The sequence below is a fragment of the Buteo buteo genome, chromosome 24, assembly GCF_964188355.1.
Source record: "Buteo buteo chromosome 24, bButBut1.hap1.1, whole genome shotgun sequence".
Taxonomy (NCBI): Eukaryota; Metazoa; Chordata; class Aves; order Accipitriformes; family Accipitridae; genus Buteo; species Buteo buteo.
The window spans coordinates 12645168-12666681 of NC_134194.1; the positions used below are offsets into that span (position 1 = coordinate 12645168).

At 52.7% G+C, this 21514-nt stretch overlaps 1 protein-coding gene across 3 annotated transcripts in view; it reads right to left on the reverse strand.

Moving 5' to 3' along the window:
• Positions 1-14116: 14116 nt before the first annotated feature.
• Positions 14117-21514, reverse strand: part of CSNK1A1 (casein kinase 1 alpha 1) — a 38045-nt gene continuing 30647 nt past the window's right edge. For all 3 annotated transcript variants that reach the window (XM_075056791.1, XM_075056789.1, XM_075056792.1), the window contains one exon: positions 14117-16811. In XM_075056791.1, coding sequence (XP_074912892.1) covers positions 16804-16811 — 8 coding nt within the window. In that variant the 3' untranslated portion in view covers positions 14117-16803. The remainder of the gene's footprint in view (positions 16812-21514) is intronic.

Below are 21514 nucleotides of genomic sequence, written 5' to 3' on the forward strand. Positions count from 1 at the left end.
GTCCAGTTTTCCCAGGAATCCCTTAGGCGCTACGTTGGGGATTCCTGGAAATACTGTTCTTGGGGCCACGGCTTGGCAGCTGGAGACGGCCCATCCCGTGGGGAGCTACGGCCTGCGGAAGAGCTGTCGACGAGGTACGGGGCCCTTTGGTGGGGCTGCGAGCGGGAGGGGGAGCCCCCTGGCTACCCCAAACACGGGGAGGTGGGCAATGCGGCCCCAGCTGCCCCACACCGGGGGGTGATGGCTGTCGCCGTGGTCACCACTCACTGCAAGAGGATGCGGCTGGCGGGCAGAGGGCCTGGCACACCGCTCCTGCCCCGCATGCCAGCGGTCAGTAGCCAGCCTGGGGTCAATAAAGGTTTCGCCTCCCAAGTGACTCTGTCCTGGCCGATCCTTTGGGGCTGGGAGCAGGGTGGGCGCTTACAGCCTGGTGCCAGCACAGTTTGGGTCAGAAAGGGGGGACAAGAACCACCTGTGGAGCACAGCCCCGGGGGGGGGGGGCTGCTCTCTCCCTCCTGCCCTGTCCCCTGCCACGTCCCCCCCCCCCAGCTCCCACCCCAGCCACGCTCCTGCAAAGGGAACCGATGCACCGCGGCCCCGTCCCGCCTGCGGGCCGCTGCCTGCGCGGGGCCCTGCCCGCCCAGCGGCAGGCGCAGGCCGGGGGCGGCAGGTGCAGCGGCAGGGGCAGGCGGCGCGGCCGGGCGGGGAGGCCGGGGCGGACGGCAGGTGGCGGTGCTGCCTAGGCCGGAGCGGGCCGGGCCGGGCCGGGCCGCCCACCCTGCCAGTCCCGCCGGTCCTGCCCGTTCCTGCCTTCTGTGCCGGCCCTGCCTACTCCTGGAGCCCCGCCAGCCCTGGAGGCGGGGAGCACCCAGCAGGGCTGGCCTGGCTTCCCCCCGCCCCACGCAATAGCAGACCCGTCCCCGCGGCACTGGAGGAGCAGCCGGTGTCCCCTCCTTCCCCAGGCACCGCTGTCCCCGTCCCCCCTCTCCAGCTCATGCCCGGCCTGACCCGACGCCAGCCTTGGGTGCGGGGGAGCCAAAGCCTGTCCCGGGTGGGTGCCGTGGGGACAGGGACCCCGCTTGTCCCCGCTCCGCTTGCTGTACGCGGCTGAGGGGTGGATGAGCCCCCTCCCGGCTGTAAGAGCAGTGCGGGGCGAGGGGCACCACTGGGCGCCAGGGGACATTGCGGGGTGGCCGGGCTGGTCCCCATGTCCCGGCCAGGACAGGCCGGAGGCCCTAATCCTCCAGTCACCCCCACCCCCAAACGCAGCCAGACCCATCCACCCGCAAGGCGGACAGACACCCGCAGCGGGGACAGGTCCCCCGGGACAGCCACGCGGTGCCGACACAGCCGTCGTGCCGTGCCGCTGGCGTGGCGCGCCCTGCACATCACGCAGCCCCGTTCCCACCCGGCCCGTTCCCGGCACCCCAGCCCGTGCCGAAACGCCACAGGGCCAACCGCCTCCGCGCCCGTCCCGCTGACTCAGCGGGGTGCAGCCAGCAGCACCCAGCCCACCCCGCCGAGGCTTCGCCGCTGACGCAGGGCCGCGCATCGCCCGCGCTCCCCGTGCCCGGCATCTTCCCTGCGGGCACCCTCCCACGCGTGCTGGCGTCCCCTGCCCACGGCTGGCAGGGAAGAGCCGGGCAAACCATGCCCGCCTGCAGCCGGTGCTGCCTGCGGCGCCTGCTGCCCGCTCTGTCGGGACCCGGAGGCTGGCAGCCCGTTTGGGGAGCTGGAAGGGGCACCGCGCTGTTGCCGTTTGGTTTCCTGAGGCTCCCGGTGGGGTTTGGGGTGTCTGGGTAGGTGGATGAGACAGGGGTGGGAGGGTGAGGAGATCCCACCCCAAAATCCAGCCAGGAGAAGGCAGGGGTGGGGAAAGTCCTTCCCATTCCTCACGAGGAGGAAAAGTGGAAATCACAAAACCTGTCTGGAAATGACAAACCAAAACCCACACCCAACCTCCCCCCGCCGTGACAGCGCTGTTGGTTTGCCATGGCTCCAACTGCTCTGTTTCAACCTTTTCCAAGCAGTTTGTTTTGATTTTGCTTGTTGGGGGGGGGGGGGGGGGGCGGGGGGGTTACATGACATGCCGGTGCAGGATGGAAAGCCATGTCTCTTTCACACACACCCAAATTAAAAAAATACAGCACTTAGTTCAGGAAATGCCAACTCAGAGATTTTTGATTGTTTCCTTCTTTCTTTCCCCCCCTTTTTTTCAGCCAGAAAATTTATCAAGGCTGACCCTCTCTCTGAGCGAGATTTAGGTTTGGACAATATCGGCAATTTGTGGCCAAAAAAACCCTTTAACTGAAGAATTCCTGACCTGCCTCCAGCCTCCCCATGAACCAGCTGCCCCCACCACTGCGGGGAAGCACAAGTCTCCTCCTTGTCACCAAAGCAGGGCTGGGGTTCGGCTCCCCACCTCTCACTACCAGCTTTCAGCCGGGCGGTTGCCAAGCCCACCCGAGCAGCAGCACTGGTACCAGCAGCTGTGAGGGGAGAGCAGAGCCCCCGTGCTTAGCAAATGTCCCCCTTGGGACTCCTGGGTGCCTCCCCCAGCAGCTCCAGGAGCTCTGGGCATAAAGCCTGGAACGCTGACCCATCTACCCGAAAGAGAAACTGAGGCACACATCTCCTGCCTGTCCCTTGCCTCAAGAACAACACAGACAGGGCTTCGCTACCCGCCCCAGGATGGTGAGGATGAGGATAGCTGGGGTGAGGACAGCCGGGTCGCATGGGATGGGGGAGCGAAGCCTCTCCCCTCCATGAGGCTCAGCTGGGGCCTCTGGGCAGCGCCAGGGTTTGTGGAGCGGGCACGGGGCAGCACCAGGGCCCCGGGCTGGGTTGGGGCGGGCAGCCATGCCGCTCTGTGCCAAGGGCAGCGAGGGGACTCATGCCGCCCAGGCAAGACGCCACCGTGGCATCAGTCACCGGCGTTGCACGCTCCCTGCCTCAGTTTCCCCACCGGTGAGACAGCGTTGGCACGGAGTTGCTGGGTAGCGCTCAGACACTTGGCACAGCTCAGCCTCCACCGGCTCAGTGCTACCGCCGGCCCAGGACCAGCCCACCCTGTGCCGCTGGCTGCCGCGGCGAGGCCTGCCGTGCCGGGAAGGGTGTTGTCCTGAGTCAGCCGGCACAGCCGGCACCACCTGGGAGCAGCACCCGCTGGCACGGCCCCACGCCCAACCATGGAGCAGGGAGCCGGGACGCGGCAGTAATAGCAGAGGAGGGCTCCTTTCCCCAGGCTTGTGGGCAGACATGCTCATTCCTCCCTTATTCCTGGCATGACAAGCCCCCCCATGTTCCCCGCTCTCTGGAAAGCACCCAGGAGGGGAGGACGAGCTGCCACACTCCCTTTTTTGGGCAGCTTTTCCCCCTCCAAGAATCCTGCACAGTTATTGTCTTTGCAGAAACTCGGCAGCCATAAATCCTCCTCTGCCCGCAGGGACGGCCCGCTTGTGCTTCCCTGCCTCCTCTCCATCTCCTCCCAGAACCACGCGTGGTATGCCACATCCCTCAAAAAAAAAATTGGGGGTGTCTTACTGCCTAGCTAGAGAGAGAAGAGGCACCGTGCTGGAAGCCAAACCCCAGCGCCCGCAGCCATCCCTGCCCCAGCACAGGGACCCTCATCCCCGCAGGTGCCCAGGGTGCAGGTGGGCAGGAGGCTCCTACGAGTGTCCCACCAGGCCACTGAGCTGGGGCAGGACAGGGACCGGTCACCCTCACTCCTAGAGGCCATCAGGCTGATGAGCCCTTATAAGCTGTGGTGGCAAAAACAAATGGATTGGGGAAGGGGCAAAACCTCCTCCTGCCCCACCAGGGTGCGGTGCCAGCCCCACGGCGGCCACGCTCCCCCGTGACCCACCAAGGGCCGGGGGAACCACAGCCATGTACCTCAGCACTTCCCTAACGGGCAGCAGCAATCGGCTTAAAACTAATCCCCATGTCCTGCGCTGGCCTCCGGTGCAGGGCCCCCGCAGGGGCCGGGTGATGCCACCTGCTGCCAGGGCCTGAGGGGAAAAGAGGGTGATTTTAAGCAAGAGGGCGGTGGGTGCTGGCATGACAGCCCTCAGACGGCCACTGGCATCTGCGTGCCTGCACCCCATCAGCTCCCACCGGCACCCACAGCAGGGCATCCCATTGCCCTTCTCCAAGCTCCCACAGGCTGGCATGGTGTCAACACGTCGAGGTGCCAGCCCTGAGTGCCCAGCACGCTCAGCATCGTGGCCCTTGTACCACTGTACCACCATGCTTCAGTGCTTAGCCCCAAGGTGATTTGGAGTACCTCGGCTTATCTCCTGCCAAGGGCAAGACACCCCTGAGCTGGGGAAAGGCTCCTGGGATTAGCGCTTTTTGCATATGTAGATTTTCAAAGAGCTCAGCAGAGCTGGGAGGAGACGAGGGTGCGTGCACATGCACACATACGCACATGCACCCAGTGAGAGGCAGATAAGCAACGGAGCCCACCTGCATCCCCAGGGGCCCTCCCACGCACCCCTGGTCCTGCCTGCTCTGCGCTGCCCTTCCAGGGGCCCTCCACGGCACATCCCCCCTGCCCCATGCTCCCCACCTCCCCGGAGCTATGCTGGAAACGTGGGCATGTGGGCTTGGGCAGCTCCGTGCAGGCAGGATTGTGTCCTTCAGATCCCGGGGGACTCACAGTATCCCAGGGCCCCGAGCTCCGGAGCTGCGCCCGCAAACGCAGCCCCGCCAGGCTTGAGCCGCTTTCGCTGAGCCACTCTCGCTGCTGCGGCAGGACGGGATTAGCTGTGTTAGTGTTCGTGGGGAGCTGGAGGAGGAGAGGAAGGGGGCAGGCACGGTGCCCTGAGGAGTCCAGCCGTGCGGGAGTCACGGAGGAGGGTGCAAGCACGGAGGTGGCTGCCAGCCCACGTGCAGGGCGGGGGGACGCGAGCGCCTGTGCCCACCGAAGGGCCACACCAGCTCCCAGTCCGGGCTCGCAGCCGCCCGCCCTGCTGGGTCAGCACCCAGGAGGGTTGCGTTGGCAGCTGGTGCTTACCAGCCTGCCCGGCGTGTCTGAAGCCCTGCGGTGCCAAACCCGGCGGGGTGAGCTCAGCGGCCACGTCCCGGTTGAGCAAAGCGTAGGCAAGCAGGCAGGGTGCTGCCAGCACCCGCATCGCCAGCCCCCACGTAACCCCGCTCGGCTGCGGGGGTGGGCAGCATGAGGGGTCTCGGTGGGAGCCCCCCACGGCACAGCCCCACCGGCCCAGGGGAGCAGACCCACCGGTGCCCTGAGCCGTGCCCAGCCCAGCCCTGGGGCGGGAGGCACAGCCCTGCACGCTCACCCCAGACCGACGCACCGCCCGAAAGCCCCTCCGTCAGCAGCTCCCGGCCCTCCCTGCCCTGGCGAGCAGGCCCAGCAGCTCCAAACCTGCTCGGCATGGCACAGCACCCAGGTGGGGCAGGCTCGCCCTGCCCTGCTCCCCCCACCCCGGCAGCCTGGGAAAGCAAAACGCACCCGGAGAGGGACGAGGCGGCGCAAGCCGATCGCCAACAGGGCAGTTTCCCACCACCTTTCCCTCCTCCCCGAGTCCCCTTGGGGCCTGGGACGAGGACTGGCTTTGATCCTCCTCTGGCTGGCCCTGCCCTGAGCGCAGAGAACGCGCACAACTCGCTGCACAGGCTCAGCCCCAGAGGGCAGGCGGGCAGCAGCTGCCTGCCCTGCTCCCCTCGTCACGATCGCCCACGGGCTGTTGTGAACCAATATTGATTCAAGGCGCACCTCAACCTCGGCGCCACAGGCCAGGCTCCGGCTTTATCTTGCCTCCTCCTCCTCCGGGGAAGCGGCCCTCGCCCTTGCACTGGGTCCCGAGGCTGTGTTAACCCCCACCCCAGGGCTGGGGATCAGCTCCTGCGCAGGATAAAAGCTCAGGGCTGCTTCAGCCACCCCAGACCATCCAGGAGCAGGGTAATGCCATAACCAGGGTGGCAGGACCCTGAGCCATGGCTTGTCCCGCTCCAGCAGCCCTCTCCCTGGGCAGCAAAAGGTCCCGCAGCCGCCAGCGGGCTGTGGCTGTGCTCCCAGCTGGACTTTGGTCCATGGGAGCCGGGAACAAGGGACTGCAGCTGGCTCCCTCCGTCCACCCTCGTTTGCATGGAAACGAGCAGGGAAAGCTAAACACACACACAGAGACTGGGAGTCAGAGCCTGCGCAGGGCAGGAGCAGGCAGCTGCCGGGATGGGCCCTGCGGGCTGCCCGCCTTGTGGTGCCCAGCTGCCCCAGGATCCCCTTACAGCCGGGGCACCTGTGGGGTCTGCACAGCACAGCAGCAACACGCCGTGAGGGAGGTGAGGAGCAAAGCTCACGCTGTCCCCTTTTTCCCCAGCACTGAGCCCACGCTGGGGTTGGCACCCCGGCTGTCACTTCCCCCAGCACCAGCGTCCCTGTGTGAGCAGTTTTCAAGGGCAGGAACACAGGCAGCACTTGTTTCCCCTTTGCCATGGACGTGTACCACCCCATCCCACCAGACTAGGACTCCTCCCTCTCTCATAACAGCTTTTACTATCTTCTTCCTGCAAACGAGCAAGGGTCAGGCTTTCGCATGGCTGTTGAGAAAGAGTCAGCCCCAACCTGCCCTCCCCGGCTTCGCACACCAGCGGCCAAAGTCCTGGAGCTGGAGAATCCAGCCAGAGCTGCAGCAGCCACGGAGGATTTCATCACTCAGCCTTGCCCCAGGTCTCGCAGCTTCTGAAGTGGGTCTGTCCAGACTAGGAGGACTAGGAGAAACAGAGCAACTTTGTACTTGCCCTCAATTAATGAGTGACCTATTTAGAAGAAAATCTGGGCTAAGTGGGATGAAGGAGCTGGAGCTGGCTGCTTAGGGGTGGCATGGCACAAAACAGGCCCAGCCTAGGAGCTCCAGATTAGTATGGGACACAGAAGCCAGTTCAGAGCATTTTAAGAAACGCCCTAAAAGTTTTTACAGCTGGGGAAGAGAAAAACCAGTCTGGAAACACCCTCACACTGCACCCTCCTTCCTGAGCCCACTAGCAAGGCGACATCCCCTGCCACCAGCCAGGGCTCAGCCAGCCCCAGTGCCTCAAAGGCAGGCAGAGGGACCAGGAGAGAGGCACAGAGAAGGTGCACGGGCAGGGGCAGCCCACGCCGCAGGGACAGGGAGGCTCTCAGCTCCTCTCCTGCCGGGGGCCATGGTGATGCTCTCAGCTGGGAGGTGGGAGCTGGAGCCTCCTCGCAGCGCAGGAGCAGACGTTCCCCAGTGGGTAGAAGAGCCAGAGTACACGTTCGCCTGATGAAATCCTGCCGACAGCGGGAGCAGTGTTTCAACTCGATGGCAGCTTTGAAAGGTAGGCGTTGGTCCTACCCAGCAAGTGTGTTAAAAGAAGTGCTTATCTAACAGGACGTGCGAGTCAGATGCGTATCTCTCCTTCTAGAGACAGCGCTGCCCTGAGCTGGCAGCCTCCCCTCCTGCTCCAGAGCCTGGGAAAGCCAACTGCCCCGGACCAACCCCAGCAGGAGCAGACACGGCACCTGGAGGCCTCTCTGCAGAAAGGAGACTGGGCGGCAGCTCACACATTTTAAGCCAAAGCACTTCCCACGCTGCGCTCGGCTTTCCATCAGGAACACCTCCATACTCCAGCTATTAGGCAAAACCAGCCTAGACACTAGGGATCTGCCACACTTGTCCTGATGCAAGCTGAAGCAATGAGCAGCTTATTCTCTCCCCATCTGAAAGAAAAGCAGTGCTACTTCTCGAGCTGGACCGTGGGGACCCAGGAACTGGGTGGGTGGATTTGAGAGGGCCGCCAGACTGAGCTGCGTTAACCAGCAGATACAAAAAGGTCTCTTTCAATACTTCATTTTGAACCCACACGGTAAGCACCACAGACATTTGCCTGTGCCCCAAATGGCAGCAGCAGGTTGGCCAAGCAGGCAGAAACACAGCTGACCTGGCAGACCCAGAGAGGAGGCAAGCCCCGACCCGGTTCTGCCATGTTCTGCCCATTCTGCCAGACCACCCGTGTCTCATTTACAGGCTCTTGCAGCAGAGCTGTTAAACACATCAACCAGCCTCCAGCACCATTGCTAGCCTGGCACAGCGGTACCTCCAAACCCCCTCCACACTCAAAACACTGCAGAAAACCTTTTTCTTGCGGGGGGGAAAGACATGGCAGGTCCCCCAGCAACCGTCCCACTTGGGGCACAGCTCCATGGACTGTCACAGCCCTGGCAGCCAGGCACGAGGATGATCTTAAGGCTTCAGCTGCTTTGTGCTCACCTAAGATTATCCATGGGGGGTTTAGCAGAATCAGGGCTTTTACCAAAGAGGCTGATGGCATGCAGCTGCAGGTCAGCCCTGCTGAGGACATCCCCAGCTTTCCATCCTCCTGGGCACCCTGACACGCAGGCTGGGAGCAGACAGAGCTGCTGCAGCAGTTTCAGTACCATCTCCACAGCAGCTGCCCCCACACAGCCAGGATGCTCACAGCTGCTCCCTGGCACCAGGGTGAGGACCCAGCTGGGGGGCCAAGGGGAGCAGGGTGCAGACAGGACCAAGCTCTGGGCCGGGACCAAGCTCTGGGCTGGGCCAACACTTTGGAAGCCACTCCAGAGTAGACATGCTGGTCTCCAGACCAGGGCAACACCCTCAAGACGCCAGCAGTCAGCTCCAGGGCAGCTGGAGAGCTGTCAAGAGAGCTGACGTGGAGCTGGTTCAGCCTTAACTCCCAGGATGTTAGCAGAGAGGCTGAGATCAGGACTTCAGCCCCAGCTCTCAGTTACTGCAGCGAGAATAAAAGCAGCTATAGATCCACACAGGAGGCTGCCCTGCCCTTCTAGAAATGGCATTTAGGCACAAGCACTTCTTTCCTGGAAAGTGTTCGCTGGTGTTTGGGATTCCTTCCCATCCCACAAAGCTCCCCTCGCAACACTGATCCCGAGTACCCCACATTCCCACAGCTCAGCCACGTTAACAAACACCAGCAGCTGGCAAGCTATTTAGAGTAGCAGGATTGCTCCCAGCACGGCTTTCCTCTCCCATTACCTGCCAGAGGCACAGCCTGCCAGCACTGGTGGCGACAGCCCCACTGGAGCCCCGCACGTGCTGGAACCTCGCAGGCTTGCCACGCTCCACGCAAGCCACCGTGTCATGCCTAGGAAGAGTTAAGCGTGCAATGGGCTTGTCTGTGCCCCGCTTGCTCCAGTATCTTGTATTTAAACTTCTTCCTAGAGGTTACAGAGAAGCTGCTGCAAACTGGGCGCTTGATAGACACCATGGCCCGAAGGGATGTGGCAGCTCTGGGACCCTCCGTGTTGGGCTGGCCAGCCCCAGGGAGGCTCAGCACACGGCTGCTCCGGCAGTGGAGCTCCTTTGGGCAGCCAAACCAAATGCTGGGGCAAGAAACAAGCCTCCTCCCGCAGCCAGCAGCCCCCTCGGCTTGGGCAAGGCGCCCTGCAGAGGGTCACCAGCATGTGCCGCATGCCTGGCTGGGGTGAGCCCACGAACGGAGGCTCACCGTGCCCCAAGCACCGCGCCATGCGCCCCTCAAGCCAGGTCCCTCGCTGCCACCCCGGCTGCCGGGCTCCGCTGGGCACAGCTGTACCCTGGTTCCGGGAAGGGGGGGCAAAGGGCAGCCAGCCCCCCCCACCACTGCCTTTGCTGTGTTTACCAGTCTCCCAGCAACCCTGCCGAGGAGAGCAGCCCTGGCTCTGCTTTCACAGCCTGCCCAGCTGCTGAGCCCCCAAGAACAGCAAGGCAGTGGAGAAGGTGGGAGGCCAGCAAGCAGGCGGCACCAGGCTTTCCCTTGCCAGCGGATGGGGGCAGGGACCGGGCAGCTCCCCCGGGGACTTCCCGAGGCGAGGGACGCACCAGAGTTCTCTAGGAAAGAGGAGCAGGCAGCTGCCTGCACGATCTTGGCCCTGGGACCCAGCTTGTGTTAGAGCAACTGCTTCCTCCCCCTGCTCCCCGCCCTGTGAAGGGCCATAAATAAATCTAAACACACCCCGCACTGCACATCCTGCAGACGCCCAGGTGTCCCTTGTCACCCATGTTCAACTCCTTCCTTCGAAAAGCCAGCCCTGGAAGAGCTGCCCAGCCGCAACTGGGCCAGTCTGTCCAGTGCCATGGTTCCACCTCTCCGCAGCCACAGAAGGGATCCTGCCCACGCAGCGATCCCTGCCTCCAGCTGGGGTTTTGGGAGACACAGGAGTGGGAACAGCAGGCTGACAAACCCCGACGGTCTTTCACTAGGAAAGGCTGAGCGCAGCACAGATCGGACCCCGCGAGCTGTTTGCATGTTGGGATGCAAAAACAAGCCACTTCCAATCAGCATCAAGTTCCCAAGCCCGTGCTTTGCCTCCTGGGAACGCGCTGCCAGACTCTGGCAGAGCCTGCTGGTTGCTGGCATGTGAGCCAGCCCCGGCTGGCAGCGGGCAGAATGCGGCTCCATGCCCAGCTCACGTCCCACCTGCGCTGCCCCACGGCTGGGAGCCCCCCGCCAGCAGGTACGGGGAAGGTCAAGAGGCGCAATGTAAAAAGCTGTCAGTGAGAAAGAGAAAGGTCACCGAGCAGTGACTTACGCCCATAATCAGTTTACGGGATTTGTTAGCAGCTTCAGACCAGCTAGCCGGGAACTTGCTACGACCACATCAGCTTGGCTTTAGCACAGCAGCACCTTCCCACGCAGGAGGAGCAACGCAAATGGGGTTTATTGATGCTCCTTGGTTACCCAGACACAAGCAGCACAGCCGGGCCATTGTAGCACAAGCCCATCTAATAAAAGCCATCAATTAATACTTCCTGGGCAGCCCAAGGGAAGAATGGCCACAGCTGGGTTCCTTGCCTTTCCTCCCCCAGAAGAAAGGAGTCTCAGGGAAGGAAGGCAAGCACTTCCAGGATGTGAGTCAGCAGGAATTTCTGGCCATACCTGCTGTTCAAACAGTGCCATGCAGCACTGAGGTCCAACTGGTATAACGCGAGGTCCGACTGGTATAACGCAAGTGTCAGCCCCGAAGGAACATGAGCACACGCTCCACCGTGCAAACACTCCCGATGCTATTCGCAGGCTTCGTCCCACCAGGTAACCCCGACCCAGACACGCCTGCTGCAAACGGTCCCAGTCCTGGCCCAACACCAGCTGCTGCCACACTGGCAGCCACCGAGGAGGAACGAGCTCAGCACAAATCAGAGCTGTGCCAGCTGGAAGGCTTCAGCACACAAGAACGAATCTATTTGCTGCCCAAGTGATTTGCTCAGCTCAAAGGACTTGCACCAGTTTCTAGCTTTACCTCTCTGCTCTCCTCCCCCACTGCCTGACTGTACCTGCCTGTATGCCAAGGCAGGCACACGCTTCCTTGCTCCTCTCAGGTGACCTGGGCAAAGCCCTACCTACAGCTGCCACCAGATGAAGATCTGGTAAATCCTACCAGCAGAGGCCAGCCAGCTTGGTCCAGCTGCAGGCCAGCCGTGAGAAACTGCTTTTGAACACTGGAGCCCACTGCAAGCCCCAAGCTGGGCCTGGGGTCAGCCCGCTGTACCGACCTGGGGACAACAGGATTTGTGAAACATCAGTCCTCGTAGTCATCTAGAGATGGGCACAAGGCTCTTTAAAACGACCCACGCTGCTGATAAGCAGTTACCAGGTGGTGTACAAAAACCACGGAGAAGCACGTGCAGCAGCGAGGGCCAGCCAGCCATCAGGGTAAGCTATGCCAAAGAACCCCGGGGGCTCTCAGTTAAACACATCTGATGGTCTCATTTGGAAAAGTCCCATTGCGCTTCTCTGGCGTCGGTATGTGCCACAACAACACGAGGGACTCGTTCAAGGTCTGAGGAAGGGAAAGGGACGATTTGTTCATCATGCCCCTGGTCTGAGGAACCACGAGGTCCCACAAAGCACAGCTGAGTCATGCAAGTACCACTGCCCCACCTCTGCCAGTTATCTGAATTGTGCCGAGTCAAGCACCTGCCCTGTGTATTTACAGGACTGTAAAGGGTTAGGCCCAGATTTATCATTACACACAGGGGCTTCGACTGCAAAAATTAAAGCTCAAAAGCCAGTCTACCCTGTACGACAGCATGTACACTCTTTCAAGGTCTTCTGATGATCTCAAATTGCTCTCATTCAAAAAAAAAAAAAGTTCAAAGTCCATCACCTGCAAAGTAACTCAAGGCTCACTATTATTTCAAGGGTGTTGAACAGGGAGCAGCACAGGGATCCAGGAGCCTGCTCTTTGGGACACAACCAGTGCACACAGTAACTCTGAAAGAGCTTCTCCACCAGCTACACATATTATCAACAGGAACAAAAGGCTCCTGGGGAGGGGAGGGGAGGGAAAACAAGTTAGGACTGCGTGTGCTCAGGTACTTCCAGAAGCAGCCCCCGATACCAAAATGCCAAGCTGTTCTCTGAAAAAGGAGCTACATGACCTTTGCAGTTATTTTATGGACAAAAATACTTGGAAACCTATCACTCAAGCCTGGTGTGAGAATACTCGCTAGCTCCTCCTGATTTCCAGCTACCCGAATTCAGCACTAGCAATAGTCACATCTCACATGATGCAAAAAGTCAAGTTAGCATCTTAATTTAAAAGATTGCACACCTTTAGTACTGAACTTTGCAAAGCAGCCGAGCCCACTGTGGTTCCTTTAAAAACAAGGGCACAGTGCTGTGTTTTGGACACAGGCTTCCCTTAACACACCACCTTTCCGTCATGGCTAAGGACACAGTCCTGGGTCCGTTTTGAAAAGCTTCATTAATGCAGCTGTGAACGATGAACATCCTTGCGACCTAGCACAACAGTCAATCTCGATTCTTTGCATACAGACCTGGTACTACCCTCCCCCCCTTCCTGTTTAACCCTGGATAACAAGGATTACATTAAAGAGCCATTTCCACATTAGAACATGCCATGAACACGGTCCTTCCACTCAGGCCCTATTAGGAGGGTGGGCACTTCCTCTGTATCATCCCTTGCCTCATGTTTCCAGAGGCATTAGTGCTCTGAGCAGACAGCTCTTCCTCCCAGCCCACTTTTCATTTTTGTCTGGAGCCTGCTGTGCTCATGAACTTGTATTATGACATCAAGCTGATATGAAATCATGATTTCACTGCGATTAAGGAGCAGATGGGGCTGACGGAGCTGGCTAAGCAACAAATCTTCTAAATCGGAGAATGCTGTCAAGAGAAATTAAAGCCTTATGCAAAAAGCCAACTTGGGATCACAGACAAATTTGAGCTAGAAGGGACTGCAGGGAAGCATCTAGCCCAACCTCCTGCGCAAAGCAGCGCAGCTATGACTTGGGCACCTTCACCTCTGCTGCAGTCTGTTTTAGGAAAGGCACAGCACACAAAGCACGTACAAGTTCCTGCAAGTTGTAAGCAACGCACCTGAAAAAGCCAACTGAGAGAACAGGCAGAACAATGCAGGAGCAGAGCAAGCCGACACATAAACTTGAAAAATAACTCCCATACAGATAGAATTCAATAGAAATCAGCCCCCCCCCCCCCCAAAAAAAAAAAGGATAGCACACACTGGACAGGCTTGACACACCTACCAAAAACATTATCTAGCTTTCAGAGACCAACAGTGTTTTCAACACAACCAGGGCTTGAATTCATCACTTATTGCCAATACCCAACACTACATGGAACAGTACGCAAGACAGTGAGAACAACATTACTGAGACCTGCAGCAGTATGTCCTTCTTTCAGAGCCTTTCATGGGAGAAGAGAAAAAGGCTCTCAATTGCTTGTAACAATGAATGACTTAAATAGGTTAAAAATAATGAACCAGTATGCTGCACATGAGCACTCCACACTCCAAATTAAGCAAGCATTTAAAAGGTGGCCTTGGGACGCCTCTCAGAATTGTTAGGAGGTTAATAAATTTCTTTGAAATCCCATACACAGCTTAGTAAGACAACTGAGTACCTGTTGTCACAGCCTAACGTCATTACCTGAATTCTAGCACTTTCCAGGGAGCACGAGGTTGTAGTTCTTGTGCTTTATAGCCTCTGTTATAATGATAATTACTTGTAAAGGGCCTGGGATTGCTTACAAGAGTTTTTCACTTCGCATCAGGACAGCAGATAAGAATAAACCTCCCAACACAAAACCTTTGCAGAGCTGCAACCAGAAGTCAAGATCCACATAGTTTTTAATGCTTTCAGTTTTAAGTCTGTTACAAACCAAATAGATTATACAGCAAATGAGTGTTCAGTATCACAGCATCTCTTTAAGGAAGGTTGCCATCTTGTTTGTTGTTCAGCATGTCTGGTGCAGGCTGGTTTTCTGCAAAGCAGCGTGACACAGCTGACAGTTTAAGCCCGCACTTCTGTGCAGAAGTAAACTCTATTAGCACACCACGTCTGAAAGACTAACTGGACTCCACGCTCCTCCGTAGGACAAGGCTTGCAGTTTTAAGAACTACAAACCAATGCATTTTGACACTCCAAGCATATGAACTGTTCTTGCTTACAGTGCTTATCAAGGGCAGTTTTGTTTCTAAAATTTGACAACCCTCCTCAAAGTCATGAGTAAATTTAATGGACAGAGGAAAAAATTTCTTCTGAAACCAAATCATTTCCTCCGACTTTCGAATATCTCAAGTCAAAGCAAGAAAAGTTGTGCCAAAACAATTCCAAGCAGCCACTCTGAAAACAGCTGCCAAGAAGACATTTCATTGATGCTTCTTCCCCTTCTGCCAATGCATGTTGTCAGATGCATTGCCTAGACAGTAGAAATCATATATAAGGACATAACATAGTATTCTAGATACCAGTTCTTAGAAACATACCAGTATTCATATGAAGCATTGCTTGTAAAGCATCCTTATTCGGATGGGGTAATACTCAGAGTCTAGAAAAACACCCTAGCCAGAAGAATGAGCTACATTTCTTCTTCCACCTTCCAGGTAACAGAGAGAGACCATTCTGACTCAGAAGAGAAGTTTCCAAATGTGCACCAATATCTCTGAAGCCCGGAAGACTTTTTGCCTCCCTGTACTCCCAGATTATCTATACAAATGTTTATTAGCACACAATGTTCTCCAGCTAAAGTTTAACATCTTCTCAGGGCAGATCCTTCTCATAAAGAGAGTATGCATAGTGACCGCAGGACAGTACGGCCTTGATCCAGATTACCACTCCGTGATGACAGAGAGTGCACAGTGTAAGTATTATGATCTTGAAGAAATGGTTTTAAAAATGAAAGACCTTTTCAAACAGTAAAAATATGAACTGTGAGCAGGAACTCTGCTACATGCATGGAAACTGTCTAAAAAGCTAACATACAAACAACATTTACACAATAGGCATCTGGCAGCATTTTCAGACATTTTTTTAATTTATTCTGACATGCTATAAAGGAATAAATTACACTGTTGAAGAATTACCAGCAATAAAAGTATTTCTTTCTTTCAGCTGGGCTAGAATAGGAGTGAGAAGGAAGACAGCCTGGGGCAGTAACCAATGTGAACTCTGCGTGGTGCGAGGCTGTCCCCAAGAACAAGAGTAAATCTGGTCATATCCACTTCACAAGAACTTGAAAGAAAATGCCTTGGTTTAAAACCATCCAAATACTCCATTCAAATTTTTCTCAAAACTAGCAAATCACAGTCAGTCCAGCCGATGCATGACATGGCAATGCTCGGAGGCTGCCAATACCAGGTCTGCAAAAGATGCCATTTCATTTTAAAAAAATCCAATCTTAGTATAGAGGGCTGGTCTCAAACAACAAGTTATAAAAATGCAAGACTGCCCCTTCCCCCTCAAGGGAAAAATACAAAATTTATTTAAAAACAAAATGAGGAAGAGTTACAACACTAAATCTAAAATGATTTAGAAAGAAATATGACTTCTTTTGCTTAACAAATGGCCTCGAAACTTGGTTTAAAAACAGGGTAATGTAGATTTCTTAAACTGAATTAACAAGGCAAATTAAAAAAAAATCTCATTTCCTTACAGAAACAGTTTTTAGTTTTTAATGAACTTGTAAACAAAAAGCTCCCGCTTCAAAATAAAAACAAAATCCCAGATCATATAGATGTTTACAGTGATTACATTTATCTAAGCAACTTACATACAGGTTCAGTTGTAAGATGTTAACTAAATTTTGTGACAAATATGCTGTTTTTCCTTTTATACCAAGAACATTATAGAGTTAATGCAGAGTCCTAAAGATTATCTAGTAGTCGCTAAGTTTCTCTTAAGTCTTCACTTTAGATGCTGTTATTTCTAGCACAGGTAAGCAGGCAGAGTCTTTCATACGCTTAAAAACTGGAATCTTTGGTTACTACCATGTCAGCTGGCTTGGTATGTTGCACATAGAAGCCAACAACTTTAAGAATGTTTTAAGTGTACAACTTTCAAAACCCAGGGAGGAATAACCAGAAAAGAGTGCACAATTGTGAGCATTTACAATTATCACAACTGTTGCCGAAGACTGTTCATGCCATTCTTCCAAAACAATGAGATCTCATAAGCAGTGTAGTTCAAAGTAAAAAGGTAACAAAAATTGGCATATGCACAATTTTCTCCACTTGTGTGTCAACCATTAGTTAACTTTTCCACTTGAAAAAAATGCAATAGAAAACTGGACACCATGTTTCACTATCTCAGTAATATTCACAATTACAGCTGCTACAACTCAAAGTGCAGCATCACTGACACTGCCCAGAGCCAGTTTATACTGATATTAAGTTCTTTACACCAAGTAAATGGTTGCCCACAGCCACTGGCAAGTGTACGTATGAACTAAAATTTCTAGGATTTGGGGAGTGACAAGTCCTGCTCCGATCTGCTCTGCTTTGTCCCATCCTCGCCATGCTCAGAAACCTGCAAGATAAACACAAGGGCAACTTACTGATATGGGATGAAAATGAGAAATAACCTTCACAGTAGGAGAATTAAACATCAGTTATGGTCATTCAAAGGGGAAAATGCTCCTCCATCTCAGAATTGCAGAGCTCTTGGCATCCATTTCCAAAGCTAGCATTTGCCACCAGCCTTTAGCTCAAACACACACCTCTCACACCTACTGCTGCACTGGAAAACAGGCTTATGCACCAGCTGGATGTCACATTCCTCAAAGAGGAATTCAGACCAACAGTTTGAAAACAAGATGTGTTATTGCCACTAGGAAGCAGGATGTAATTTCATAGGATTGTTTTCTACTTGTCTGCAATGTCTCATGTTTATACCCTTGAATGTCAAACTGTCATCTGATTGCAGTGGTGTTCTTCAGAGACTCAGTATGGCCATGTCACACAGACAGAAGGAAAAGGAACAGGAATAACTTACCTTACAGTAACTGGTGTTCACTACATGCTCACATGTATGACGCTCTGGGCAACCAGAACAGAAGCGAGAACCTTTGACAGCAACTAGGAACCCAGCACACCTTCCGTCCTTGGAAGGACAAAAGTAACAACTCATGTGATGGGGGGTGGGGTGTCACATCATGGAAAAGGGAGAGTGAAGGAATATATATGCAAATCTCAGAGAACCAGTTACTGCAAGCTAAGCCAGTCTTCTCTTCATGTGACTGCTTATATACTCATTTCTGGTGACTGAGGTAGTAGCACTGTGCTTTAAAGAGGTAACAAGAGTCTCAATCAAAGACTACTTTGCCAAGCAAGTTTCCGTTCTGGATGCCCTCCAAACAGCATGGTATTCTGTCAATGTATGAATTCATCTGAGCAACAGCTCTGAGTTTTTGCAACAGAAACCTCTTCACAGTGAAATACAGACAAAGCTGACCTCAGCTATAGCTTGTGCTGTCATCCAGAGAGAAGCAGGTGCAGACAAGTCTTAAACATAGCCTGACATTCAATCAAAAATGTATCTGGATAGTACCCAGAAGACAGTTTATATCTTCCAGAATAGGCTACAGGTAATTTAGAAGAGATTAAATAGCTCTGTTTGAACCCAATCTTAATGCACTGATGGACAATTCTCTTTATTGAGCACTAGTAATTCTAAAAGAAAAAAAAAAAATCCTGCACCAGAATTAAGACAGTCATTCCCACTTGAGTGCAAATTCTCACAGAAACCCTAGTGGTTCCTTAGTTCCTCTGGCATAAAGTTGTCCATAAGCCTTGATGCATACAACCAAAATTTACACCATTTTTCCATTTAGTGTGTTGAGTAGTGAACATTCATTCATCATTTGAACCACTTTCTCCATCAAAGAAGCCAAAACTAAGTCCACGAAGAAGGAGTGTGCTCCCAGTGTGGAAACAGATCAACTCATTGCTTTAGAAGCCTGAACGTTTCAAATGAAAATGGGATCCTGAACCTGAGGACAAAGGACATGCTAACAAATTATATGCTGCTATTTGTTAGAATACCTCAAATTCAAGGTGTTATGGGCAAGAGAATGCCCAACTCTACAGAGAGCAATAGGGAACTGGATTCAAACCACAACATCCCTTTCAAGTCCTATTAAGGCTACATAGAAGTGTTCCCAAACACAGCCTAACCACAGGTGTCAGATGTTGAGATTTCACGTAGCACACAAGATTTTGCCAGTATGAAGAACATGCTGAAGAGTTTATGCCAGCATCTCTGTAACAAATCTTCACTATATACAGGGCCAGCTCAAATCTGCACATTCATCACTCCTTGTCCTTCCGGGGTGTTACCCAAAACTTTGATAATCTCTATGCTATGTCAGGGATACTCAAATTGCTTTATTACTACCACAGCTGGAGATCTGATGAACCAGGGAAGAGTAACTGTACTGTTGTACTTTAAGAAGCACCTCTACTTGAGAAGTGTTCAAACCTTTTCACTATTAAGTAGCTGTAGAGACAAACAGTGAAAAGTATTTACTTGTCAATTGGCTAAATCTCAAGTAGTGAACTAATAGTCTGTTCTGAGAAATACTGCCACAACCATAGGCGTCCAGTGAATGCTAATGGGACTGCTGACAGGCTTACGGAACTCTACACTGAAGTGAATTAAAAACAACTCTTGCAAATGGAACTGATAGACTTTATCCTGGAGATAGACTGCTTGAGTCAGTTTTATGACTGAGGGAAGCTGACTGTAAGCATTGTAACAAATCACACCTGAACAACTGCTGCACTGTCAAGAGATCAAGAGCTAAACTACCCAGAGTCAGCAGAGAAGCTCTGTCTGTTCAAACAGTTCACCTCTCCCAAGTTAAAAAAACAGCTGACCTTCCTGTTACAAAAGACACTGCACAGGGTTCCAGAGAGTGACAGGAGAAAAAAAAAAAGAGAGAAAAAAGGCCATTGACAGAACAGGCTACCCTGGAACCAAACAGAATATTCAGTCTGAATAACCTATAGGATTCAGTGAGATGGTTTAATATGGATCCGAGTCAAGGTAGCCAGGAAGAGCTATAAATGAGCACACTGTCCAAACAATCTAAGTCAGGTAAGTCTCTGGACATTGTTTGAAAGAATTAAGGTTTTACCACCCTCCCCAGATACACATCTTCAATAGTACTTGCACTTTATACAGTATATTTTAAGATTTTAACCAATAAATGCACCTGTAAATTGCTATTTCCAGTACTCTTGTTAAACTGGATATGGTTACCAGAAGGGTGTAATTTGCTACCATGAAGCCTTTTAAGGCACTTCAGCATAGGCTTTGCTACAACAACTACACGAGAATTTAACTGAACTCTGGAAAAGATAACCAGGTATTTCATTAATCTTTATTGTGGCAGCAACATATAAGCCATACAGCCTCCTGCTTGAGCTTAGCTGGTTTCAGAAAATCTTCATTAACAGGCAATATTCCCCACAAAAAGGCATGTAGGATTTTAGAAATCTGGAATCTTTACTTTGATGAAGGGACTAAGGTAACTATTTCAGGAAGCTGAGGAAGTCTTCAGATGTTTGACAAGCACTACTTTAATGCTTTGCTGACATTACAACTTGATTGATCCGAAAGGTCACAAGCCTTCTCTTCATGATGGTGAGGGGAGAGAAGGGAGTCATTCCCCCAAAAGGTTGTTACTTTGTGAAAGAGCCAATGAAATTCTGCTAGAAAAACAGCAACTTCTCCACAGCTATAGTGATGAGCCTTGTTACCAAAGGACAGTGTGATGAGGAATGTCCATCAAGAGAGAGAAATGGTCTATAAGGTTCAACTGCAAGACCACTTCCCCGTTACTCATGCTTGTCAGTCAGCTGCAGCTTTGCACTCTATCACTAAATCATAACTACAAGATGGAGGCAGGTAATCATTATAATGACTTTTTCTTCACTTACGGTATAGCACTTGGTCAGAGACCACCTGAGCCAGGAGAGTAGCACATTAAACCTTGGAATACTTCACCAGCAAAACAATATTTCAAGTGCATGCAACTTGATTTTCAGGGCAATGTCCATTTACAGATCATCACCTCCTGTAAGACCTTCACTTTAAGCACGAGCTGTTATAAAGAATCCACATTTTTTCTCAGATTATTTCCTCCTGCTCTAACAGTCAACTTCTCCACACCCCAACATCAGGCTGGGTTCAGCAGTGGGTTCTGAATACCAGTCAGAGCTTCTGTATTTCAGGAAGCAGCCTAAGCCTGGGTGCTTAATCATCAAGTCTGCTACATACTGGCTTTTCAGCTGAAGGAACTGGTTTACAGCCTTCAGTGTTGTAATACCTGTCAGCTCCAGCAAAACAAGTTGGATTCTTTATGCCACAAAGCATCTGACATTTAATGGTATCCTACGGAAATTTTTTTTCTTCAAGAAACCATTTCAGATTAAGCCTTGGGAAGACCAGCAGGTATTTCACTTTATATTTTTCTGGATGAAGCGTTATATTTTTGGATAGCTATTTTGACTAAAGCCACCTGCTAATGTTCAAATGCTGCCACAATACATGAAAAACAATGTTTTGATAAGTTTACTGTAAACACTTCAGCATTTCTTTGACTTCCAAGTCTGTCATGTTAGCTTAATATATAATTTTATACACACAAAAATGATAGTCAAGACAAGAATGTCCTGAAGAATAGCAAGTACTAGCAATACCTCAGTAAATAACTTAAATCTAGCTTCTCTATTCTCACTTGAACAACCTCAATAGCTTCAATTTTATCCACAGCTCATCTTGAGGAATCAGTTTCATTACAAGACTGGCTGTAGTAGTCACTAGCTGTAGCAGTTTAATTCTAGTGACTTACTAGATTAACACTGGCAGATTTACAACACAAAAAATTTAAAAAGCTTCCGGAATGTGTAAAAAAGAAAACCACGTGCCTTTTCAGAACTCAGTTTTCAGTTTTTGCACAATTACATCTTGAACATTTCACATTTCCCTTTGAAACCATAACCTACAAACATTAAAAATAGTCAAGAAACCTGAAGCCCCACCCCAGAGCATCCAGATACTTGAGAAAATTGTGACTTGGCAGTCCACAGCAGTTCCTTGATTTAGGCAAGACAATTTGATCTCACTAGTCCTCTCCTTTAACTCTGCACCAAATGCCTCAATGTAAACCCACTGGAGGAAGCCAGATCATTCACAATTTTCTGTTTCCAATGTTCAAGACATACAGA